The sequence below is a fragment of the Pteropus medius genome, unplaced genomic scaffold, assembly GCF_902729225.1.
Source record: "Pteropus medius unplaced genomic scaffold, Ma_sr-lr_union100, whole genome shotgun sequence".
Taxonomy (NCBI): domain Eukaryota; kingdom Metazoa; phylum Chordata; class Mammalia; order Chiroptera; family Pteropodidae; genus Pteropus; species Pteropus medius.
In genome coordinates this window covers 2144521-2172246 of record NW_024340696.1, presented here as the reverse complement: position 1 = coordinate 2172246, position 27726 = coordinate 2144521, and the positions used below count along the sequence as shown (strand labels likewise).

Here is a 27726-nt window from a genome sequence, read left to right as displayed (position 1 = left end):
AACGATAAAGAATAACTAAGTAGATGATATAGAATAATAGGTGATAAATGCTAAGAACAACAAAAAAAGCAGAACAGGGTAAGGGAGATTGGGAATGCAGAAGACACAATGCAAATTGAAAAGAAAATGTAGGCTCTAAATTAGCAAAGAAATATGGACTGCAAGTGTCTGTGCTTTAGACAAGAGAGAATTTTTCTTCAAGCATGAGAAATAGATCTGTCCAAGACCATGGAGCTCATTAGTTCAGCCCTAAGGACTAAAGCTCAAGCCTCCTGAAGACCATTCCCAAACTATTCCCATTGCTACTTCTATGCTACAGGGAGGTAAGGAAATGGGTTTGAGAATCAAAAGGACCAGGGTTCAAGCCCTGGCTCATGTCTTGGATGGGTTACTTAACTCTTTTATCTAAAACTTTCTTATCTAGAAAGTGAAGATAATTACTGTACTTACATCAGACATATACAAAGGTAAAGGAAATGATACATAGAAGGCATTTAGACAGTGTCTGAAATATTGTAAGCACACGTTAAGTGGTATTGGAGCTTTTTTGTTTGTTTTTAAATCTCATTAGAATACCTAACACCTATACTAAAACAATGACCTAGCTTAGACATTCACATTAAATGAACATCTATTTATATGTAAAATTTTATATTGTTTAGAGATCTATCATACATGAGATGAGTAGACTAGACCTTTTCATACCAGTGTTTTGTGTTGTTGTTCTTTATAGGAAGCTGACTCCTGGAAGATTTCAATGAAAAAAAAAAAAAATCAATACTACTTAGTGACCTAAACCAATCAGAGGTCAAACAAAGTTGGAGGTCATGGTAGCAGATGAAATTCTCCTTCCTCAAACACTGAATTAATCTGAACATTAGTTCATCTTTGAGAAAAACTAATTTTTCACAAAGCCCTCTAATTTTTCTGGAAGAATAAATGCTTCAATTTCTTTCATGATATAGTAAATCATAGCAACCAGAAGAAAGGTATATATTTTACAAGACTATCTTTTTTAAAATTTTCCAGGTCTCCAATAAGAGCAATTTAGAATATAACATAAGGTATATATTCTATCCACCAACATGTGTCTGTATTTTTAGGTACTCATCTGGTAGCACAATATTTTATTTTAGACTCTAAGCACTCCGAGGAAAGGCTTATGTCTTATCCAATTCTTCTCCCACGGTTCCCAGCACAGTACTCCACTCATAGGAGAAACCCAATAAATGTCTAGTCAACACATGAATTAATAAATATCTGGTGCCTTAGTTTATCCTCAGTTGCTAAGAGTCATGGTATACCACACAAAAAATGAATTAGTTCCCATGCACTTCTGTATTAAGGCAGAAGCTATAATAACTATGTCATAGATACTGGTGGATCCTAACGGGCCCACTTCCTCTGTACAGTCTCTTTCCAGTTTAATTTTGGACTTGGCCATCTGACTTGCTCTGAGGTAATGACATCATCGAGGGTAACACATATTATATCACTATTTCTTAGACGCTACCAGATTCTCACATTAAGTATTAGAGGCATTTGCACAATGGGGCTTCTTTCTGGAATGTTTCTTGTTAGAGCCCATCTATCATGCTAGAAGAGAGTCTGCCGAGCCTAACGAAACCTGAGATGTCACATGCAGGAGAAAAGAGACACCTCAGTTAACTGGTACCAACTGCCAGCGATGGGAGTGAGGTTACCTTGGATATTCCAGGCTCTGTTGAGCTCCCATCTGATTGTAGCCTCATGTTACTATCCAAGTCAACAACTCATGAAACAGAAGGACTACTCACTGAGCCCAGCCAACCTCCAATAATAAATCGTTGTTTTGAGCCATAATACTTTGGTTCGGTTTGATGTGCAGCCATAAATAACTGCAACATAAGTGAAAAGAACACTTGTGTAAGATCCAGAAAAGCATGGGTCCTAGACTCCTTCTTCCACCTATCAGTTTAGAGTTCTTTTGGGCCATTGCAGAACCTGCTAGTATCCTAGTTTCCTCATCTATAAAGTGGATAAAGACACTTACCACACCGAATTACTATGAGGATTAAATTAAATAGTACCACACCTAGCAAGGACCCTCCAAATAGTTAGCTGTCATTGTAAATGTTACTGAAGTAATATAAATAATATGGACTTAATTTCTTGGCAGTGTTATTGATGAAGATTTCATTTGGTAGTTTGACTCAAGATGTATATTATATCACTATTTCTCATCTTCTCTGTCTCTACCAGATTCACACATTAAGAAGAGTGTTAGAAGAGTCGATGAAAAAGTCTGTAATTTGGACTAGCATCTTGACTGCCCACCTGGCCTCCACTTTTCTTCCACACCACAGTCCCTCATCCACATGGCAGCCAAAGTGACTTGTCCTAATTCCTAAACCATTTCCCATCACTTTCCAGCTTTGAACTACCTATGGTCTAGCAATGAAACCCGAGTAAATTCTAAAGCCCTCCCTATAGCCAAGAGTCCTACCTGGCTGGTCACTGCATTCCTTTCTCATTGCATGGCTCTCCTCTTTCCACTTTGCAATGTCCTCTCCAGCCAGACTGGTCCTCTTGCTTCTTCAAACACCCCAAGCTCATCTGGACTCAGAGCTTTGCCTTTGCCATTCTTTCTACTTGGAGCAGGCATTCACATGTCTCCCTGGCATCATCTGGATATTAACTCAGATGTCAGCTCAGAGAAGCCTTCTCTGATCAGCAAAAGCAACCCACACCCTCAGTCCTTCTACCGCCAGTTATTTTCAAGCACGACACTTACATTTTATTTTGTTTTTTTTGTTGTTGTTGTTGTTTGTTCGTTTGCTTTATTCTTTCTTCCTAGCCCTTAGAACTTGATGTAACATTCATTATTTGTGCATTTTCATGCTCATTGTCTGTTTTCCCTCATGGAAAATGAAAGTCACATGAGATCAAGGTTTCTGTTTTGTTCATTACTTTAGCACCTTTGCCTAGAGCAGGGGTTCACAAATTATAGCCTACAGGCTTCTTTCCGTGTGGCACACAGAGGATGATTTTTCCTTGTTTTAATGGATGAAAAAAAGTCAAAAGAAAAACAGTATTACATGACATGTGAAAATTATATAAAGTTTAAATTATAGTGTCATAAATAAAGGCTTATTAGAACATAGCCACACTTATTATCTATGGCTCCCACTGCCATAAAATGGCAGAACCAAATAGCTGCAACAGAGACCATATGACCCGCAATGCATAAAATATTTACTATCTGACCCTTTAACACTTCCCCCCTCACCCCACACACACATACTTTGATAATCCTGGTCTAGAGCAGTGTCTGAATTATGACAGGTGACCAATCTATATGGGTCCAAGGAATGTTTTAAAAGGAAAAAAATATATATATCCAACAGTGAAATTTCCTAGGACCCAAGCACAGGTAACATCTGAACAGGAATATGCTTCCCCACGAAAAGCCAATTAAGTTCAAATTTCTGATTAGGCCCTTGGAAGTCCTCCAGGTTCTTCCCTCTTTTCCAAATGCAGTGTGTTTCTATGAGGAGCAGAATGCAACGTCTGCATTCTCATCCAGTGCTCTAATTGATCTACACACAGAGAAAAGCTAAATGAACAGGACTGGAGACATTTGGAAAAATTAAACACAGATTTCTTAATAAAGCTGAAAATAGCTTAATAAAGCTGAAAATAGGCTCCTGGCATCCCAAGGCATGTTTATTTCTGTTTAAATAGATGGCTTCCCATAGACTATTATCAGCTCAGCAAGGGTCCTGGGAAAGAAGTACTTTCTTCCTCCTGTGCATTTTAAGCTCGTTCGTTCCCAATGAAATTCAGCCAGAGACTGTAAAAAGCATCTGCCAGTCTGGATAAAAACAATAACCATGGTCAAGTAATGCTAATGCCTTCAGCTGCCCATTTCTACAGGGCTCTAAACAGATAACAAACAGCCTCAGAGGAGAAGATCAAGCGTTTGACAATTTTTTTTTTTTGGTATAAAGGTGGATTCTTGATAAAAGATGAAAATATCAGGTGGACGTGTAATAGGGCCATTCTCATTAGAAATGTTGTTTTGCAGCTTGTTTATTTACCTGAACCTGGAATGTGGTGAACATTTTGGCCGTAAGGAAGTCCGGATGGCACAGGTCCTGCCACCACCACAGAGAAGTGGTGACTGAAACTATGACAGACCCCAGGCAGAGAATGGCCTGTCGATAGCTTCTCTGGGCAATCAGGGGAATAGGTTATGCTACTGGCAGTCAAAGAGGGAAGGCTGTGGAGAGCAAAGGAAATATTTCAAATGAAATCCGAGGCCATTTCCAGAAGGAGTAAGAGATCAAAATGGTATCAGGGAAGGGAGTTTACTCAGCAAAAGGAAGAAACAATGATCTCTTTCTAGAAATCTATTTCACTATCAAAAAGGCATTTGATAAGAGATGAAGGAAACAAGAAGTGTGCTGGAAAGAACAAAATGATGAAATGTGCTCACCGAGAGAATGACAGAAAGAAACATGAAAAAGAATAGAAAGGTTTTGAAGAGGCAGCAACTGGACTGAGAAGTGGCATAAGAAAAATAACAAATCTTCCTAATCACAAGATTTAGCATAAACTACGATGAGGTATCTAATCAGGTTAATTAATCAATGAAAAGAGTCCATCATTCCAAAAAAAAAAAGCCACAGATAAATCAGAGGTTCACATTAAATCCCCAAAAATCTCATCTTACAGATAAACATAATCAAGGTAAGTTTTTGTAGGCAAAATGAGTTCAACAATAATTAAATTGAAGATAAGAAATGATGGAGGGGAAAGTAAGAGCTTTAAATATCAGAGAACGAGCACCTCTGTTAAAATACTTATCACACTCCATTATAATTGCCTAATGGTTGTTGATTTCCTCAATCCTGTGGGACCCTGGAGAGAAAGGACATTGATTCTTAAAGTTGTGTCCTAGTGGCTTCCACAGCTTCCACACCTGCTCAAAGCAAGTACTCAATGGAAGACAAACAGTAGTGCAGAATACGTGAAAGAACGAATAAGTGAAGTTACTGTATAAACAAGTATCTTGCTGCAGGCAAAAATAAAATTGGGATTGAAATAACCTAATTCCATCACAATATGAAAACCCTGAAAAGGATCAATCCCGGAGACTTTTCTTACCCTGGAGAAAACAAGTTCTTTATAAATCCGATCTTCCCACATTTTTTTCTAATGCTTGGCATAAAGTTGATTTTTGACACCATAATACCTCTTCACAGAAATTACATCTTTTACCAATCTGAAGGTTAAAACTAGATGAAGTACCTTAGGTATGCTCTGGCCAAAGCCTTAAATAGTTAAATATAATTTCATTTGAAATTCTTTCACATTTCTTCCACAATACTACTTGTATACACAGAAATCTCAGCTTCTTCCTTTGCTATTACAGATTTCTGCAAATAACTTCAAAATCTCCTCTTTCCTTTTCCACAGAATATTCTATTTAGAAGATAATGTAAATGGCTAACTAGAAAGTGACTCAAAATAAGGAGAATGATTCCTTTTATAGTTAGTAATGATGAGAGTTGAAAAAAAGACAAAAGGAAGAAAGAAAAATATTCTGAACAAAGTTAAATGACTTTGAGGAATGTATTACAGATAACTACGTATAATGTTTGATTTATGGATTCATTTATTATGCACAGTTGTATTAAATACATTATTTAATAGGCTATATCAAATAATAAATTAATTTAAAAATATTACTTTCACTTTACCATGATATCATGGAATAATTTCACTTAATCTCTTCTCATGAATCTTGACTTCAAGGTCTTCCCCAATCAAGATCCATTTTTCAACTTGTCTAAAGTTTTTCAAACCTATCTTTGTCCCATCTAAGTTGTTCAGATAAAGCGCCTTTTGAATCTGTGTTTGTTTTCATTGGAAATGTCAAGCAAAGTCGCAAGAATCCAATTGCATGATATTAAGACTTCTTATTTCCCCATTTGTCTAATAGGTAAATATTTGTGATCTCTACAATGTGACTAAAAAACTAAACTGTGTTATTAAGTGTTTTTAAAAGTCAGATATATATAACGACATTCAATACTTGCAATTGTGAAAACACCTTCCCAGGAATAATGACTAATTCTTTGTTGAGGGATTTTTTTTTAGCATCTTTTTAACATTAATTCTCCAGATAATTGCTATGTAAACCCCAAACTGACATAGCTAATGTCATTTTCTCCCCTCCTCCAAATAATTTCTTGTTATTCAAAATAAAAGAACTAACAGACTACCTAGTAATATGAGAACAATTTATTAGGATTTGAATTTAAGGCAATTCCTTTATGCTGAGGGATAGAAAAAGGAAAAAAAATACTCATGTTGTATTTGGACATATGTGATATTTTCTCTCTCTCATAACATTCATTTTACATCTATTTTGCATGACCTAAACTTGGCATTAATTAAGCTGACTAGAGCCCAGACTAGAGTCTTCTTCAGTAGGCAGTTTTTATTCAGACTTTGTTAGTTTTTAAGCATTTGCAAAATTGGAAGCAAAACATTCTAATTTTTTAATTGCTCTTGTGAAGTAGAGCCATTTTTTTTTCCATTTGAATTATGTCTCCTTTCTCTTTTCCTTGTGTTTCTTGAAATAAGCAAAATGCAATATATGTATTTGCTTCCCATATTGGCATAAGCAAATTCACTTTTATGTGAAGAACACTTTCCCTGCAAATTCTCAGGGAAACTCCAAGCACCATGTGCCCTCCTTCAAAAAATTTCTAGCTCAGTAATCACCTCTGGCAGATATTTTACATATTCCCAACTGCGTCTTTAGTTATATTGTCAGTTTTTGGAAACTTCTGTAATGAACCAGAACTGGATTGATTTCTTCAAAATTCTCCTTTTACTTTCAAAATTCAGCATTGCTTTGTTTCCACTTTGTACCATGACTTTAGCTATTCTCTTCCTTCCACAACACATCATTTCTCTTCTAAGTTTTGTCTCTTTTTGTCTACCGTTACTAAAAAGAATTTGACTATTTGATTTATTATTTTTTGAAATGTCATCTCTCTTCAATATTTAATGTTTAGTTCAGGCACCAAAGAGTCTCTTTTATCTGGATATTCTGCCTTTCTCATTTTGGGCTATAGAGGTTGCCCAAAATTTTGAGAAGCAGCTATAGTCATAGTGGTTAGACACTGGTGCCCTTGGCTTGATTTTAATCCTGGCTTCACTACTTACAATCTGATTGATCTTAAGCAAGTTAGTTAACTTTTCTGTTCTTCAGTTTTATTGTCAATATAATTGGGTCACGTGAGGATTAAATGAGGTAATGTATGTAAACTATTTAGAATAGTACCTGACACACAATGTTTAAAAAATGTTAGCAATTCCTTTTTCTATAGGTTATATCAGGAGATAGCTGTAAAATGAAAGGAGAACTTTATCTGGAATTAGAGGACTTGGACTTTCACCCTGGCTCTGTGATGTATTTGCTGTGGAATTAGGCAAAGTGATTTCTGGACTAATATGCAAAAAAATGAGTGAGTTCTCTGAAAATTTTTTTAAGTCTACGAGTCTATGGAATTACTTTCATGAGGAAACATTGAATGGTGGCTGAAACCTAGTCTACTTTCACAGAAAATTTTGAGAAATTCACAATGCACAAATCCTCATAACCATTTAAAACACTTGAGTTTTAGAGCCACGCTGCTAAAGCTGGAACACAGGTTTCACATCCTGTTAGTTGTGTGACCTCAGAGTGGTTTCTTAACCAGTCTGTGCCTCAGTTTTCTCATCTATAAAATGAAGATTGCAGTAATAATCATCTAGTAGAGTTGATAGAATTAAATAAAATAAATGTGAAGCATGTAGAACAATGCATGGAACATAATAAATTATAACAATAATCATAATCCTCTTTGATCCAATTTGGTATGTGTTTAATTAGTACCTACTATATGCAAGGCACTATGTTGAGTAATACAAGATCCAGAACATTGGCTAAAATATGTTTTCTACCCTGAAGGAGCATATAATTTATTAAGGCTCAAGTCGAGTAGATGAACAATTAATAAAAGAGAAAATCTGAGTTGAAGGAGTTCAAAAGTACAATACAAGGTTTATGTAAGTTCAGAGAAAATAAAGGGAGTATATCTGGATGGGGATAAGTCAGAGGCCTTTTCATAAAGGAGGTGATATTTGAACTAGGCCTTAAATAATAGGCAGACTTATAATAGGCAGAGACTAAATTGGGAATGTCCTCAATGAGAAGAATTTCATCACATGGAAGGAAAGTAACATCTCATATTTAGATAAATGAAGGTGTCTACCTTAGCATATCCACATACGGCATATCTAGGAAAAACAGAACCTCTAAGAGTGAAAAGACAGTGTGGGCAAACATTTTTGAGGACCTTAAATATATTACGAATTGAGGGAACTTTGAAGGGGATTAAACAGAATAATGGCAACCTAAACATTGCTTTAAGGAGATTTATCTGAGATCAATGTAGAAAATGAACTGGAATGAAAAAAAAAAAAACAGAATGTGATGGTGAATAACTAGTTTTTCCATCTGTGTTTCTCAACTTGTAGTTTAAGTGGCTTATAGTAAAACAAAATATAAGAAAATGCAATTAAAAAGCAAAATAAATTAAAATCAAGTAACACAATAGAATGAAAAGAGCAAATTGCATAGAGGAAAATAAAACACTGCTCAAGGCTTTTTTCTGCCGTTTCCCAGTGGCCAAGGCAATGTGGGAAATTCTCAATGGATCATATACCTCACAGTATCTAGTAGGAGGACACAAATTCATGGTGAAAAACACACATTTTTCTGGTCTTCAGTTTTAAGAGGAGTGTTCTCTTTCGGCTTTTTAAACAGATTCAATGTTTTCCCAAAATTCAGAAATGTCCCCTAACAATATTTTGCATACCAGACCTGAAGAAAGCTAAAAAAAGAATGTTTAAGCACCCTTCTATAAAAGCGAGTCTATGAAGGTTATGGTGAAAAGAGATATTTACAGATTGATGCTGTCTGATTGTCCAACTTTGTGTTGATCTTTATTGATATTAGAATTGGAAATTAGATCTCTTTTTAATAGTCTTTGAGAAAGTATACTGATGAGGAAAAGTGCCATCTGGTCACCCTATACACACTCATGACAAATAATCATTTGTTTTAAGCCACTAAATTTTGAAGTGGTTTCTTATGCAGCCATAGACAACCAAAGAAATCTTATTTAATTTTTATAACAATTCTGTGAAGATAAATAGTTACCTTATTTCACAGATGAGCAAACTGGAGATCAGAGAGGTGAAGCAAGGTATCCAATGTCATGCATCTCCTAGGTAGAAGATCTGGGACAAATGTCAGCTATGTGACCTGAGTGAGTGATTTGTAAGGCCATTAACTAAAATAGAGCCATAATGAGAAGGAGTTAATTTAGAGAAAAATCAGACAATTTGTAGTTGCTATTCTTTATAACTTTAGGACTTTAAACAGAGTAAACTGATAAAGCCTAAAATAAAACTGTCAATAAATATAGTACGATAATCTCAGAAAACAGAGGCAGCCTTCCAACCACTTGTTGTACTGCCTTGAGGACATCAGTGTTCTTTATAGAGAAGCAAGTTTGTAAGGAAAGGTTCAGAGACTGAAGCCAGATGGGAGTATTTTGCAATAGATTAGCTCTTCCAGTCTGACACTCGTAGCTTTGAATTCAGGCCATTCTTTCTTCTTTCCTTTTCACCTTCCTTCCTATCTTTTTTCTATAAATATTTAGAGTAAGCATAAACTAAGGCTTGTCCCTGTCCTAGGTTCTGATGCTATGGTGATAACTCGGTCACTCCTGTTGTCAAGGAATGCACTGTATGGCAAGGTTAATGGGAAGAAAAACATGTAATGATCACCAAAGAGATAAAACAGTAGGTAGGATGTACAGAGAGCTCTGGGCAAACTGGGAGAGTTACTCCTCTCAATCTCTGCAAGGAATGGGAAGAGAGTTAGTCAAGGAAGGCTTCCCAAAGATGAGGATGCTTAAGGCTAGTCCTCTAGGATGAAAAGATCATCTTCTGAAGGAGAGAGGAAACAACATCAGGCACAAAGGCCTGAACTAGAAAGAGCATATAGCTCTTTAACAATGAACTTAGCACTCAAATTAGAGTACCACACTGTGCTGTTACTGGGGGAAGAAGGGATAGAAATGGTGAACCTGGAAAAGGAAGCAGCGATCGGAACATGGGAGGCCTTTTATGCTATGCTCAGTTGACTTTCTCTTAAGGCCAAAGGAAAGCCATTAAATAAGGCTTTAAGTAGGTAAGTGGCATGATCCTATTTTCCTTTCAGAAAAATCATACTGAATGCACTGTAGAAAATAAACTTAAGGGGGCTAAACTATATACAGGATACTAGTTAGAAGTAACGGAAATTAGGAAGTTACCAATGGTGAAAAAGACTAATGAGAAATGAAGTGCCAGTGAGAAAGAAGAGAGGTGGCAGGATTCAAGAAATAAAAAGGTGATACAGGGACTTGATAAGCACATAAGATTTTCTCCCCTGGTTGAAAGTCATTTATAAATCCATATGTAATTGTAAATTAAATAACTTATCCAGTAAGTTCCAATGACAGCAATGAATTAATATCATTCAACAAGTTCTTCTCGGAATTATATTTCAGAATGGTATATAATAGACAATAATAAACATAATGATTTCTAAAATATAAGTACTTACCGTGTGATAGGTACAGTGCTATACACTTTATGTGTGTCTTCTCACTCAGTCTTCCCAGTGGCCCTATGAGGTAGTTATTATCTCACTTTACATACAAGAAATGTGAGGCAGTATCCCCTATATCATTAATTTTGGGTTAATTCTATAAACATATTACTTATTTCATATGTATCAGTCATTATGCAAGGATCTACAGAGGACAGAGAAAAAAATACATGGTACTGGCCCTAGAGATGCTCATAGCTAAATAGGAAAACCTAACACTGATAAATGGAAAATTCTACTATGGTGTACTAGTGCCATCACAGAAGTCTGATCCATGAACTATAGGAACAATTCTGGAGATGAACATCTTTAACGGAGAGGAAACATCAGCTCAAATGCAGCTATCGGCATAAACTCCCACTGTCAACTACAAGTCGATATCTGGCTACTGGTTGTGGTTGATCTGGTTGTACCATGAATAAAGTCCCCTCACCAAAAGAGAAAGTGGCACAGAGTGGATAGTATGGGTTAAGATAACATGGGTTCATGTGGGGGAACTTCAAGCCAAAATCTACCCCTTGCCCTACTCAAGAAACAGTGTCTGTGGTACAGGTCTAGACATGGGCCAATGACATGTCTAATGTCCAATAAGGGGAAGACCATAATTATTTTATAACTGACTTATCCCTGCTTGCCTTGTTCTTCAAGAAAGACTCTAGATAGGGTTGAAAGTAGTCACTTAGTCCTCAAACAAAAATCTAAATGGTTTTCCAAAGCCTGGTCCTGACCGTATACATAATGAAGATAGGTGAGATCAAGGTAATATGAGAAGTCAGAACTTTGGGGAAACTGTAAGGAAATCAGGTCTCTAAGTCCAATGTTTTTAACTTGTGGTCCATGAGCCATGGCAGAATCCAAAGGTTATAGGTGAGACACAAGGATTTCAAAATATCATGAAGGATTCACTATTCTCTCATCTCACTTCTATCTGCAGGCCATTCCTGCTGATAAAACTACTGTATTAAAACCATTGTGTTTATTTCCTACTTGAGGAATAACAATTTCCAAGCATTAATAAAACAATCATTTCTCAATGATAGCCTTAAAAATACTGTAAATAAAATATAGTAAAATGACAGTAAACATTTAAATTAGCTCAGTGCTTTTCATTTTTCTTACATACACTCTTTCTTTGAAAGAGAGACTAAAAGAGAGTAAACCATGAGAGATTGTGAAGCAGTGACCATGAAGTTTACAGTACATGGTTCTATTTGAAAAGCAAAGAATCTTGGGCCTGGTGCCTGTTAACCAGGAATTTGACCTGTAGACTCTCGAACCCAACTGAAAGAATTCAAAAATTCACTTTCTAGGAGAGCTGCAGTGCCCAGGGATGTTGATGTGTCAAGAATGACACCAGAGAAATATCTTCTCTAATACAAACAAGACCATGGCGCACGGGAGGAAATCTAGGAGGGAGTGAATGCACTCTCTACTCGTTCAGCTTTACAGTACCTTATTTATTATTGCGGTTACAACGTATATTATGCAGGCAAATTTTATTGCATTAATTAACTCATTAACGACCTCTAGAGGGAAGCCAGACTTCTTTGTAGGCTGGTTTGCTGGATTTTAATGACACAGATAAAGAGAAAATCCATGTGCCAAATTCTGGGAAAGCACCAGGACTCTCCAAATAGCAATGACTTATTTAGAATATCATATCACAGATATGTATGAATTGTGGATTAAACTAGAGAAGAATTTCTCAATACACATATAACACAATAGGTTTGGCTGATTTAAACAAGCAATGCTATGGTATTTATGGCATTTTAATTTAATAGGAAAAAAAATCAGATTAAATAACTTTTCCCCAACTCTTCTGAGTTGGAGCAGAAGCTAGTTTATCTGGAGTCCACACTAGCCAAGTTGGCTGGAATTTCTGAGTGGATAGACTGAGGTAAAGAGTGGGTTAGAAAGACTTTGGGAGGGAATAGTTCAGATTCCAAGGTACTGACAATTTAACTGATTTAAGTGATGTGGTTTATGATATTATTAGTGACATCTACTGTGGTAGCCTGGCCTCCGATATCTGGAGTATGGACATCTTTGTTCTTTATGGATGCCAAGACTGCATTTCGAATGGAGGTGGCATAGGAGTATAGCTTCAGGTAATCCAGCATAATACAACTTGCCAGTAGCATGGCAGTAGGGTTAGCTATATTCTTATTGGCTATATTCTTGCCTGACTGTCTTGCGGCTGTTTCAAATACTGCGTGTTTGGAGCCGTAGTTGGCACCAGGCACAAGGCCCGCTCCACCAACTAACCCTGTGCAGATATTGTTGACAATGTTGCCATAAAGATTGGGCATTACCATGACATCAAACTGCTGGGGTCGGGATACCAGCTGCATGGTGGTGTTATCCACAATCATGCCTTCAAAGGTGATCTGGGGATAGTGGGATGCCACCTCCTTACAGCACTGGAGGAAGAGACCATCTCCCTGTTTCATGATGTTGGCCTTGTGCACAGCTGTCACTTTTTTGCGCCCCATCTTCTGGGCCAGCCAGAAGGCATATTTAGCAATGCGCAAAGACTTGGCCTCAGTAATGATCTTTAGGCTCTGTATCACTCCTTTCACACTCTCATACTCCAAGTTGCTGTATTCACCCTCTGTGTTTTCTCGAACAACTAAGATGTCAACGTTATTGTGCCGGGTCTTCACACCTGGCAGACTCTTAAAATGGATGACATTGGCATAGAGATCTAGAGCAGTGCGAAACATGTTGTTGAGGGATTTCTGAGATGGTGGCAGGTTGTGGTCAGTTTCAATGTTGCCCTTCAGGGCCACACGGTTTCGACGGACTGCCATGATGGCATTGTGAAGGTCCTCTTCACAAGAAGTGGCATTAACTCTCACCTCCTCAAAGTCCACGGGCACATGCGCGTATCGGAACACAGACTTGACCTGCAGCATAAGCTCAGGCCCAATGCCATCCCCAGGAACCATAGTCACAGTGTGCCGCCCACCATATTTGGCTGATGGAGGAATACTGTATTTAAATGAGAAGCTCCTCAGTGAGGTCTTGTGGCCAAGCAAAACCTCCCAAGAATGGCTGAGAACGGTAGGTCGGAATATGACCTTCACAAAGCAACTGGCAGCTGTCAGTATCTTCAATGCCATTATCATTAAGTGGAGATTAATTTATGTAAAAGTATGTACTCTTACTCTTTCTTTGACCTGGCTTCTTTTGGTGGCATTCTAAATGCATAATTCTTGCCTAGGTCACAACAGTCTCTCCTTCTCTGTATTCTGTTTTGAACATTCTATGGCAGTGAGAGAGAGAGAGAGAGCTAGTCAAGAGGAAATGTGATGGGTTATATAATAGAAAATACATTTTGGAATTGGATAACAGTTCTTTAGGCACATTCAATGTGCTAAGCTCTGTATAACATACCTTTTAAAAAACAGACTATATTTTACAGCAGTTTTAGGTTCACAGCAAAAGTGAATGGCAGGTACAGATATTTCCCACACAGCTCCTGCTCCAGCAAAGGCACAGCCTCCTCCATTGTCAAAATCCTACACCTCGATTGCAAACTTGTTACAATCGAGGAAACTATATTTACACATAGTTTAAATTAGAGTTTACACTAGGTATTGTACATTCTTAGTTTGGACAAATTCTAGTGACATGTATCTGTCATTACAGTAACATACAGAGTCGTTTCACAGCCCTAAAAATTCTCTTTGCTTTGCTTGTTCATCATCCCTCCCTCTCCCCTAACCACCGGTAACCACTGATCATTTTAGTGTCTCCAAAGTTTTGCATTTCCCAGAACATCATATAACTGGAATCATATACTATTACAGTCCTTTCAGATTGGCTTCTTTGACTTGGTAATATGCAGTTAAGTTTCCTCTGCACTTTTCATGGCTTATAGCTCATTTCTTTTTAGTGCTGAAAAATATTCCACTGTCGGGATGTACTACAGTTTATTCATTCACTTAATGAAGGACATCTTGGTTGTTTCCAAGTTTGAGCTGCTATAAGCATCCACGTGTAGGTTTTGCATGGACATAAATTTTCAACTCATTTGGGTAAATAACATAACAAGGAGCACAACTTCTAGATCCTATGGTAGAGTATAATTAGTTTTGTCAGAAATTGCTAAACTGTACCATAAAAGTGGTTGTACCATTTTATAGTATCACCAGCAATGAATGAGATGTCCTGTTGTTCCATACCCTTGGTAGCATTTGACACTGTTAGTATTCCAGATTTTGGCCATTCTGATTGGCGTGTAGAGCACCTCATTGTTGTTTCACTTTGCGTTTCCCTAATGACATGTAATGTGGGCATCTTTTCATGTGCTTACTTACCATCTATCTGTGTTCTTTGATGAGGTATCTGTCCAGGATTTTGATCCATTCTTAATTGGGTTATTTTCTTATTGTTGAGTTTTAAGAGTTCTTAAACTCTTAAGTATTTGTTGATAACAGTCCTTTATCAGATGTGATTTTAGAAATAATTTCTCCCAGTCTGTGACTTTTCTTCTCATTCTCTTGACATTGCACAGAAGTTTTTCATTTTAATTAAGTTTAGCTTATTATTTTTTTCATGGATCCTGCCTTTGATGTTGTATCTAAAAAGTCCTCTCCATACCCAAAGTTAACTAGATTTTTTCCTATATTTTCTTCTAAAAGTTTTATAGTTTTACATTTTATATACATCTATGATCCATTTTGAGTTAATTTTTGTGGAAGGTTTAAGATCTTTGTTTATATTAAATTATTTTTGCATGTGAATTTCCAGTTGTTCAGCACCATTTACTGAAAAATCTATTGTGTTGCCTTTGCTCCTTTGCCAAAGATCAGTTAACTATTTATATGAGTCTATTTCTGGGCTCTCTATTCTCTTACATTGATTTATTCATCTCCTCTTCTGCCAATACCACACTGTCTTGATTAGTGTAGCTTTATAGTGAGTCTTGAAGTCAACTACTGTCAGTCATCCAGCTTTGCTTTTCTTCTAATATTGTGCTGGTTATTCTAGGTCTTTTACCTCTTTGTGTAAACTGTGGAATTAGTTTGTCAATATTCACAGAACAACGTGCTGAAATTTTGATTAAGTTTTTATTGAATCTATAGATCAAATTGGGAAGAACTGTTATCTTGACAATATTAAGTCTTCCTATCCATGAAGATGGAAGATCTCTCAATTTATTGAGTTCTTCCATGATTCTATTCATCAGAGTTTTGTATTTTTCCTCATATAAATCTTATATATTTTTTGTTAAGTTTATACCTAAATATTTCATTTTGGGGGGTGCTAATGTAAATAATATTGTGTTTTTAATTTCAAATTCCACTTATTCATTGCTACATGGTATATATAGGAAATTAATTGACTTCTATATATTAACCTTACATCCTGAAATTGTGCTATAGTTACTTATTATTAGTTCTGGGAGTTTATTGATTTTTTCAGATTTTCTACACATAACAGCTTGTCATCTCCAAGCAGAAAACAGTTTTATTTCTTCCTTCTCAAGCTGCATACCTTTTATTTCCTTTTCTCATCTTACTCCATTGATTCAAAATTCTAGTATGATATTGAAAAGAAGTGGTAGGAGGGGACATCCTTGACTTCTACTTGATCTTACTGGGAAAGGTTTGTGTTTCTCACCATGAAGTATGATTTTAGCTTTAGTTTATCTGTAGGTATTTTTTATCAAGCTTTTGAAGTCCCCCTCTATTTCTAGTATATGGAGAGCTTTTATCATGAATGGGTGTTGGATTCTGTCAAGTGCTTTTCTGAATTTACTGATATAATCATTCAATTTTTCTTTTTTAATCTGTTGAAGTAATAAATTACATGAATTGATTTTCAAATGTTGAACCAGCCTGGCATACCTGAGATAAATCTCATTTGATTGTAATATATAATTTTTTCATACATTGTTGAATTCAATTTGTCAATATTTTGTTAAGGATTTTTGCACCTATACTTATGAGACCTATTGACCTGTAGTTCTCTTAGAATATCTTTGTCTGGTTTTGATACTAGGGTAATAAATGCTGGCCTCATAGAATGAGTTAAAAAGTATTTCCTGTTTCTATCTTCAGAAATATAGAAAATTGATATAATTTTTTCCTTGGATGTTTGTTAGAGCTTACCAGTGAACTCATCTGGATCTGATGATTTCTGTTTTGAAAGGCTATTAATTATTGCTTTAATTTTTAAAATATAAACAGGCATATTTCAGAGATATTGAGGGTACAGTTGCAGACTACTGCAATAAAGTGAATAACACAATAAAGCGAGTTATAATCGTTTTACTGGTGGAGGGCCTTGCCTTCAATTTGTAAAATAAACATCTGTGAAGCATAGTAAAGTGAAGCCCAATAAAACAAGGTATGCCTGTACAGGCCTATTTAGACTGTCTGTTTCTTTTTGTGTGAGTTTTGGCAAATTGTGTTTTTTAAGGAATTGGTCCATTTCATCTAGGTTATCAAATTTGTAGGCATAAAGTTGTTCATTCCTTAATTAACCTTTTTTAATGTCTATAGGATCTGTAGTAATGTCTTCTCGTTCATTTCTGATATTAGTAATTTGTGCTCTCTTTTTTTTCTTAGCCTGACTCAATGCTTATCAAACAGCTTTTGATTTTGTTGATTTTCTCTATTAATTTTATCTTTTAAATTTCATTAATTTCTTCCCATATTCTTAATATTTCCTTTCTTCTGCTAACTTTTGATTTAAGTTACTCTTCTTTTTCTAGTTTCCTAATGTGGAAGCTTATATTATTGATTTTAGATCTTTCTTCCTTCCACTGTTTTCACTGATTCCCATAAATTTGATCAGTTGTATTTTCATCTTGTTCAAAACATTTTTTAATTTCTCTTGAGAGTTCTTCTTTGACTCATGTGTTATTTAGAAGTGTGTTGTTCAATGTCTCATTTATTTGGGAAATTTCTAGCTGTCTTTCTGTTATTGATTTCTAGTTTAATTCCACTGTGGTCTGAGAGCAGACTTTGTATGATTTCAATTCTTTTAAATTTTATGGCCCAGAATGTAGTCTGTATTGGTGACTGTTCCATGTGAGTTTGAGAAGAGAATGTATATTCTGTTGTTGTTGGGTGAATTAATCTATAGATGTCAAATATACTCAGGTGATTAATGGTGTTGAGTTCAACTATGTCCTGGATTTCTGCCTGCTGGAGTTTGTTCCTTTTTGTTGTTGTTAACTTTTTAAGAAATTGCCAAACACTTTTCCAAAATAGTTGTACCATTTTACATCTCCACCAGCAATGTATGGGAATTAGAGCTTTTTCATATCCTCACCAACACTTTGGTATTACTGTATTTTTATTTTCAGCTATTCTAATGGGTTGTAGTGGTACTTCACTGTATTTTTGATTTACCTTTCCCATCTCACCGACATGAAACATTTTTTTAATGTATGCTCCCATCTCAGTGCTACAAGCATTAATATCAGATATTTCTAGAAATCAGTCAGCCTTAGAAAGCTGACAACTTCTATGCTTCCTAAAGCTATCCCAGCTATGCCATTTAATTAAAAAATAAGCATATCTTTAATTATGGACCAGCCACAATCCCATTCTCATTTAACTTTCAGTCACCCATATCCCTGATACAGATTAGTGGTTGTTAGGGAGGTAGGTAACTTATTTATAAAGACTTTCAAAGGACTATTAAAATCCAAGAGGATGATGACACAAACTTAATAATGGCTACCATTACAGAATACCCACCCATCTAAGGTGCTGGGCTGGATATTTTACACATCATCATAAGCTACATTACATATCAAGGTAGGCATGACAGTCCCCATTTTACAGATGAAGAAGGTGGCTATCACAGATCCTACAAATTCATATTATTGTAAATGAACAGAAAGTAGCAACAGGTGAGGTGAGTACTTCTAGGGATACTAGCAGCCCAGGCCAGTGCTTTCAAACCTGATCAACCTAGGATCTCACTGAAATACAGATTCTAATTCAGTAGTTCTGGTGAGGGAGGAGTATAGATTCTGCATTTCTAAGGAGCTCCCCAGTGATACAGATTCCACTGGCCCTCTTACCACACTTTGTATATCAAGGGCCTGTCTTTACCTCCACACAAAGTCCAGTCAGGTCAGGGCTAGCATTAGATGTGCTGGGAGTAAAGAGAGGAAGTAGTACTGCTCCCTCTTCCTAAAAATTGAAGTAAAATGGCTACAGAGTAGGAGCCAGCTGGATACCTGTTTGTCACTTCTTATGTCAAATAAGATAGATAACAGCTGTCTACCACCAGTGCCAGGGGCTAGAGAAGGTGAGAATATCAGGATAGAACACTGGTAGAAAAACGACGCAGACCCAGCTGCACAATGTTATTTCTACCAATGAGTCACCTTTGCATGAGCATGCACTCGGGTCCTCTTCCTGACATCGGAAAGGAGAGAAACCTTTTAAACGTGTGGATGAAGAAGAAAGAAAGCCCTGAGAGTGGGATTACAATTTGGATGATGGTTGACATTTTAACAGATTGACCTACCAATGCCCCTGGACAACGGAAAAACTTTACTCTCAATGGAACAAAAATAAGCTATGTATGTGTTGTGCAGGTATAAGAATAACAAGAATGACATGGTTTTGCATGTTTGAGTGGTAAGAGTTTAACCAAGTCTATTGTAAGTGTAATGTTGAGGCAGTAAAAGTGTTTAAGTAAGGGAGAAATATAATCCTACTTGTATTTAAAAATGATCCTTTGGGAGGATAATTTGGAGGGTAAACAGTAAGGTGGCTAGTCTGGTGGCAAGTAGGCAAATAATAGGCTATCACTGTGGTTTTCAAAGAGTGATCCCCAAAGCAGCAGCAGCAGGATCACCCAGAACTGGTTAAAATGCAATTTCTTGGAACTCTCCCTAGACTTATTGAATCAGAAAGTGTGGACTCGGGACCCAACAATCCGTGATTGAATGATTCTGATGCATTCTGACATTTAAGAATCGCTGGGCTATGAAATGGTCCCAATAGAAAATGATGAGCAGTTATAGTTTGGTGAAGGTAGTGAGGAAGAAGAGAAATACTTTCAGAGAAATTTAAGAGATAAATGAGATGAGGTTATTCGCCCAGGAGAGATTAAATATTATTCTTATTTTTTTTTTAACAGACTACGTGAATGATGATGCAATCAATAAAAATGTACAACACTGAAAAAACAGTTTGGGTGGTGGAACAGGATAGAAAATTAGCTCAGTTTCAGGTACGATGTGCCGTAGGGAGCCTGTTATAACATCCACATAAAGATGCCCAGCGGGCGGCTTAATAAATGAGTCTTCAGCTCCAGAGAAAGGATTGTGGGTGATGATACAGACTCAGAAGCCTTGCATATATCTAGTTAACCACACAGGGGAATATAAAATAGCCTCAAGAAGAGATTTTCAACTTTTCTTCTGCTATGACAGATGATGAATGGCATTCATATGAGATCCATTCTCAAGAGTATACTACGATTGTAATGAAAACCAAACAAACACATATATAAACAAAAGGAGTTTGTCGAATAAAGCAAAGAGTTCCCAATCAGTTTGTTTTTATAGGTCATATTTACAAAAGTATTTGTACTTTAGCAAATGATTACTAAAATCACTTAATGATCTAAAAACATGCCATTTTTTGAGGAAAAAAATATATATGGCTAATCTAATATAAAAACTATATAAAGCTGTATTTTAAGGGATCAAATTCAGACCTCTACAGGTAGTATTTAAAAAGTCAGCATGTACTAGTAAAGATAAAGAAAATGGTTCAAAAGTATAGCATGTCATGGTTATATTTAGCCATGATGTTAACATCAACAGCATTATTTCACGTCATGTGGATGACCACTCTGCTTTCATTTGGAAATTGTAACTAGAGCCTCATTCTTATTTCTAGGCCCTGCGGACACATACACGTGCTTTCTTCATTTCTCTTCCTTATTAAAAATGTATCCATTCATAAAATCAAAGAAACACAACTATAAATTCAGTTTACAAATTATAATATTTCAAAATTGCTGTAACTATCAATGACACATCTACAACTATAGTTCATGGAAATTTTCAGCAAATCCAAAGTGGACTACAAATTTTGCACGATTCACTTCCAGCTAACTCTTAATTCTACCTTTTCTCAAAGAAGCAAGCACACACTATTAAAATGCAAATGAATGACTGTGCCATCTTTATAATGGTAACTTTGAAATGAGTCTAATTATTTTAAAAAGTAAATCATTCACAAGTGCTTGTAACTTAATGTCTATGAATAAGTGAGTGTCTTTGACATATGTCATGACTGATCGTAACACTGGAATGTGCCATGCCTCTAAAGGTAAGAAGCACTAGGCTACGAAGATACTTATAGAAAAGTATAGAAAAGTGGTGACGAAATTGGGTGTCATTAGTATTTGAACTATTTGAGGAAGATAACTAGAAAAGAAGTGATCTGGGTGGTAGGAGGAGAATGAATAGATAATGTCATAAAGCCAAGAGGAGTAAAACACTCAAGAAATGAATGGTCAGCCTTGTCATGATCTTGTTAGAGGTTAATTAAATTAGAAGTACAATGATGAGGTCACTGACAATCTCCATGAGGCTGTGCAGATTAGTGATTGAGAGCCTGGGCACTGGAGCCAACACTGTGCCATGTATGACTTCTGCCACTTTTGCAAGTTTCATGATCTCTTTTGGAACTTATATTCTATTGGGAATAGAGAGCAGAAAATATTAGATGATAGATGATAGATAGATAGATGATAGATAGATAGATAGATGAGAGAGAGATAATATAGAGACAGGTAAGCAAGCAACACATAAGTGGATCTTTTAAGTATCCACATAAGTATCAGAAAGAAGAAATGCTATGAAACAAATGTAAAATCTGCTTGCCTCCAAGAAGCTTACATTCTAGGCATAGTTAAACTAAATGTTTTGAGGTAGAATACGAACTGGATGCTAAATGGCTCCTGAGTTACGCAGCTGGGATGTGGACGTGCAGATGGCTACAGAAGGGCTTCAGTAAAATCTTAAGGAAGGGTGAGCAGCTGGTAAGTACAGAGGAGAAGAGAAGATGTCTGAGATGAAGGCAAAATTGAAAGGCCTGTAGGGTACACTAAGCATCTCCATTCAGCTGAAAGGAAGTGTTTATGTAGGAAAATAGTGGCAGGCAAAAGGGGAAGGTAAATTGGAGTCTGAAGGTAGAGAGCCATGAATGGCAAAGTAAGGAAATTTATGATGCCCTTAAGGCAATAGAGAAACATTTAAAGTTTTATAATAAAAATATAAGGTTTTAAAAGATACTACTTTGAAAAGGAAAACATGCGCTTAAAAAAGAAAAAGAGATACAGTACACTTTCAATGCCCAAGACGACTTTATCCTAAAGCTTTGCCTTAATGAAAGCAAAAATTTTAAAGATTCTCCCTCTCTCCCCCTTTCTCCCCCTTTCTCTCTCCCTTCCCCTCCAAGAAAACTCCTGAAATCCACTTCATGTTGTCATACAGAGCTAACTTATTATGAACATTGTTTCATCAATAATTTTCCTTAAAATGTCAATGCACAGAGACTTAGCTTATTCCATTTTCTCTGTTGCACAATTAACACAACTTCTCCCCTGTCAATTAATCACCGTTTAATAACCACAGAAGAGCTGACAGATGCACAGGTCTTACAGAGAGCTGTGGCAAGCCAGACTTAAAGTAATCCAGAAATGTTCTCTTTGTTTTCCAAAAGAGAATACACATTGCATGATACCAAATCCACTGCAGAAGCCCTTGTTCGAGAAAGAGCTACATTTATTTTTACACTAAGAAGAGTTTTCTGGATATCATTTTCATTTAGAACATTATTTCCTGCCCCAGCCCCTGCACAAAGGATAGAGGTAAGGAATTCACATTATTCATGCATTGGGGCGGGGAGGTGCTGTCTGAAACAGTGGAGTTTACAGTCCAGTAACAAACTGATGTTTAAGCAGCAACATTAGCCTTTGTTGAAAAGAAGATAGGTGACGACTCGAGATTACAGGTAAATTGGAAACAGCTTATTCTTTTTTATTTTTCTAACGCAACTTCACAGCCACGTGAGCAATTCTATTACATACTTTTTTATTACTATCTAGGGCCTTGATTATGCCACTCTAAATTCTCTCTCACTATCTGGGAGGACTGTGGTCTTCCAAGAACTATTCACAAATGTGATTATAATATTTTTCTTCAACTGTTCTACATTTTAGAGGCTTTCCTCTTAACCAGGATAAGAGAAGCTCTTTGTGCTAATAATGATTGGATGCATGAGTCAATTAAGTCCTCTTTGTTATGCATATCTAAGTTTTTAGTTCATATCTCTCTCTCCCTCCCTCGTCTCTTCCTCTCTCCCTCTCTCATTCTCTCTCTCTCAACAACTGCTGACACCAACTCAGGCAACCATATACTGTGGGTTTTCTCAAAAGTTCCCAATTTCAATTCACCCAAAATCATAGTCCCTCTAACACACATCTCACACTTGTTAAACCAGCATGACCCAGTTTCTACAATGAGGTTATTATAATAACTACAGAATCTAGAAATCAGAGAGGGCTTCCTGAGGCCAGCTGTTTTCATCAACTGGTTTATCCCTGGTCAATATTACAAAGTAAGAGTAATTGTATAAACCAAAAAAAAAAAAAAAATGTTCTCAGATGGATTCTCTCTAGCCTCCCCATCCTCTACTGGCAAATGTTCTCCCTTCCTTCGAGATGGAAAATGGCCTCTACTAGGCACCATATCCAAGGATGTGTTAGGTAACACTTCTTCTTAACTCTAAAAAGGCAACTATGAGGTAGGTGTTATTCTCATTAACTTATAAATAAGGAAACTAATATGCCAAGAAGATTAATAACTCTTCCTAAGTCAGCAGAAGATTTAAATTTGGATCTCTTCTCCCTAAGCCTGGGCTTTTCCCCCTACATCGTGCTGCTTGTCTTCTTCTGTGCTTTTATATGTCTCCACGTGCTCCTCTCTCCTCTCACTTCTATCCCTGAGTATGAAAGAAAGAGTCCCACACAAAAACCAAATCACCACGGTAGGCTGTCAGGCATTTAATAGAAAAACTTTAATTATATAAAACTAAAAATGTCCACAAATTTCCAAGTAAAGATGATTGGTTAAATGCATGCACTTGTATGTGCTCCTTTTCGAAATCCTATTAAATTATATTTGTTTTTTGTTTTTTTTTTAAGATTGTATACCAACAAGGACAATGAGTATGATAAAGAAGACAACAAAACCGGAAACTGAAAAGCAGATGAAGGAGCGATGACTTCGGATCTGAAAAAGCTTAATTCCAAACACTCAGCGAGAAAAGTTAAGAGACGATGTGTTTTGTACCACAGAACCCAAAAGGCCCAGGAATGAGCAACACCAGATACCTCTGAGAGTGGCAGGTAAAAGTGGGTTGAAGGTCTCTTTAAGAGTAGGCAGACACCCAAATCTTTTGCTTAGTTACATGACTCCCCCTCCACCTACCTAGGGGAAGATGGGACATGTATGCTATACACTGGGGAACACCATGCACGACTGAGTACAAGTCTGATATTGAATTCTGGGAAAATAAGTTTATATAGTAAACTGGATGCTGAAAATGAGTTTAGATTTCCTGGGAAGGAGTTTAGAACAATATTTTCTAAAGAAACCAACAAACTAAAAATAAAATATTTAAAGTTATTGACAATTAAGCATTTCCCAAGAAAGAATTACCCAGATCACCCTATAATGGATTCCACTGTCAACCGTCACATCCTTATTTGTACTGAATTTTTCATTAGTGTTTTATTATCTACTTCTCAAGTATGAGTGAAGAGCCAGGGTCAAACATTTGAGGAAAGCTTCGAATATAAAAGACTGAAGCCAAAACAAATCAATAGACAGAAATAATGAGGAGGATACAGGGACTCCATTAAGAAAAGAATACTTTGAATAAACTATTGCTAATGTCCTAAGAATAAAAGGACACTGCATTCATGAAACAAAAACAATATGCCATGAAAAAACATAGAAAGAGAAAAAGTGATCTTGAAGTATGAAAGAAAATAGCAGCTACATAAAGCTCAGTAAAAGGGTTGGAAGATAAAGTAGAAGATATCCCCAAATGGTAGGTGAAAATGGTAAACGCATGGGAATAAGAAGTAAAATAAGAAAGCTTGAGAACCAGTAAATCCAGCATCCAAATACTGCCAGAAAGAGAAAAAGGAGACAAAATAAGTGAGTATGAAAGAGTATGGGACAAGTCACCAAACATATAATGCAAGAACATTTACATACTTAAGAAATTATCAATATCTAAATAGAAAAGGTCCACCAAGTGCCCAGCACAATGGAGGAGAATTATACCCATGTCATCATGAAACTTAAAGCCATGGATTTCAAAATAAAGGATAAAAAGTCAGAAAGGCATGGAAACTGGAAAGCAGTTTCCGTGGTGGACTTCTCAAATTCTATATTGGAACCTAAAGAGCAATGGAACAATGCCTCCAAAATTCTAAGGAAAAATGATTTATGACCCCAAAACACAATGCCTTTTCAAATTATTAATCAAAGATGAAGATAAAATTACTTACTAGACATGTACCTTGTGCTTGCTATGTGCAACATAGTTTTCTAAGTAATTCTTAAATAACCCATTTAATAAAAGTAAGATAGTTTTCAGAAAAGCAAGGTCTCAAAAATTTTGCTCCCACACACCCTATCATCATGTAATTAATGGATAATGTGCTCCATCAAGCCAAAGTAGGAAACCAAGAAAGAGTATGCATGATATACAGAAACAGGGTCTTCCACCCCGGGGAGAGGCAAAGGGGCTCTCCAAAATCATGGTGAACAGAGATTCCCAGGACATGGGCTATGCAGTGAGAATAGAAATCAACCATCCTTTGGAGGAGATTTATTCAAAAACATGACAGGGTTAATGTCTTTGAAAGTATTTATACAACTGGTGAAAGTATGGGGATAAATTATGGTAAATCCATAGTAAACTAAGCAATAAGATGATAAACTAGATTATTAATGGCAGGAAATAAAGAGTTGTTCAAGAAGGGAAGTCAAATATATTCGATAATTCATTTATCAAGTATACACACAGTCATAATAACAAATACAGAATATTGATCTAACAAAAAGATATGCGGAGACGTGTGTGAAAGATAGCCAAATCTCATCTTACGTGGTGGGAAGTCAATAAAAATACGCCAAAACTGGGAATATGAAGAAGTAGCAAAGAAACCTGCTATTTAGAGATATGAACAAAAATATCAAATAATTCTGTGAAAAGTATGAAAGTGGCTGCCTCTAGGAACAAGAAATGGGGAACATTTTCCAGGGGATTAATCTTTATAAAGCCTTCTAGACCCCATTTACCTTAAAATTATATGTGCGTATAAATCTAATAGAAATACGAATTAACTTTTTTACTTTCAAAATTGATTTTCCCTTTAAAAGCAGCAAAATATAAGGGCTAAAAGTCAGTAGATTGTTTGGGTTCTAATCCTGGCTCCTTCATTTATAACTATTTGACCTTGGGAAAATTGCTTACATCTCTTTTTGCCTTTTTACTCTTGTGTAATAATATCAGGGTAATAATATCTTCCTCAGAGTCTTGTGAGGATTAAATACATGCAATTTGGACAGTTCCTAGCTCAATGTATGCTTATAATCATTATTATTGGTGAAAATGCAATATTTGAGGGTATTTTGTATTAGCCTAAAAAGTTTTTAAAACCTAAGAGTATGTCATTTCATTTTATTTCAACCCCAATTATGTATTTTGCCCCCAAATTATAATTTAAAAAAAATTCTAAGAACCAATAAACTAGCATTCTAAATAGTAATGATTTTAAGCAAACTTTTGATAACTGAATAGTTATTTACTATGATCACTACAATGTCTATTCAATAAGGTATAGAAGGTTCTTTAATATTATATCTACCTAAAAAATATTTACAGCCCTTAACATTCTAACCTTCCTCCACTTAATAATTTGAGAAATTGATGTAAAGCAATTTCTTCTAGAAGAAAATGAATTAACTTTCATTTATAAGTCTTCCCTTACCAAAAGAAATTATTTTTAAATATGTCTTCATATTTTATAAGCACTGCCTACATTTTTAACATTTTAAGGACCGTGAGTATGAGTTAGAATTCATCCATCTAGAATATGCTAAGAAAGAGGCTCCTTGATAACCCTCAAGATGGAATATCATTTTCCCTCATGAAGATCAGGACTCATATCTGCTGCCAATTCATTAGTCTGCTGGGTTACCAGCTAAAAGACAGACAATTCTCCATCAACACTTCTCCTCACTGAGCTATAGTTTGGTATGGAATGTCAAAGGATGCAAAGGTGCATACTTAAGTGGTCAATTGAAGATAAATGTTCTACATGGTTTTTATCCCAAACTATCATAGACTGTGTTAAAAATGAATGATATCAGGATGTGCTAAGCTACTAATGAGCCATGGTTGAATATCCAAGGTGCCAACCACATCATCCTGCATCCTGGGTTCCTCCACCGATATAAAGGAACACCTAATAAAAACATTGTCATTGTCATGACACTAACACATCCTCACGGACAGTAATCTTTCTGTTTCCTAAGGCAGCCTGCAATACTTGTCAAATCCAATTACCAACGGAAGAAAAGAAACCTATCACTTGTCTAGTACCTCGTTAACATGTCCCCAATGAACCGATATGAAATGAATACAATAACAATGTAGTCTACCAGAAAAAATCTGGGAGACACTGTCTGTGGTACTCATCAAGGTCTGAGCATTAGAAATAATACTATGTGATAAAACTAAGTAACTATTTTCAAGTAAATATATAATGTGCTTGGTTTGCAAAAATTAAATTCAAAGTTGATAGTATGTTTTCTGCATAGCTGTGGTCTACTTTGGTACTGCTTGATAATAATATTGGAAGGTTATATGTCAGCTCTGAATCTA

At 36.1% G+C, this 27726-nt stretch overlaps 2 protein-coding genes across 6 annotated transcripts in view; both read right to left on the bottom strand.

The window, feature by feature from the left end:
- The window catches only part of NELL1 (neural EGFL like 1), a 719285-nt gene that overhangs the window by 226310 nt on the left and 465249 nt on the right, over nt 1-27726 (bottom strand). The window lies entirely within an intron of this gene.
- LOC120604907 (isocitrate dehydrogenase [NAD] subunit gamma, mitochondrial-like) lies at nt 11932-20222 on the bottom strand. Its single transcript, XM_039865684.1, has one exon. The coding sequence runs from the start codon at nt 13891-13893 to the stop codon at nt 12733-12735; it is 1161 nt and encodes a 386-aa protein (XP_039721618.1). The 5' UTR covers nt 13894-20222; the 3' UTR covers nt 11932-12732.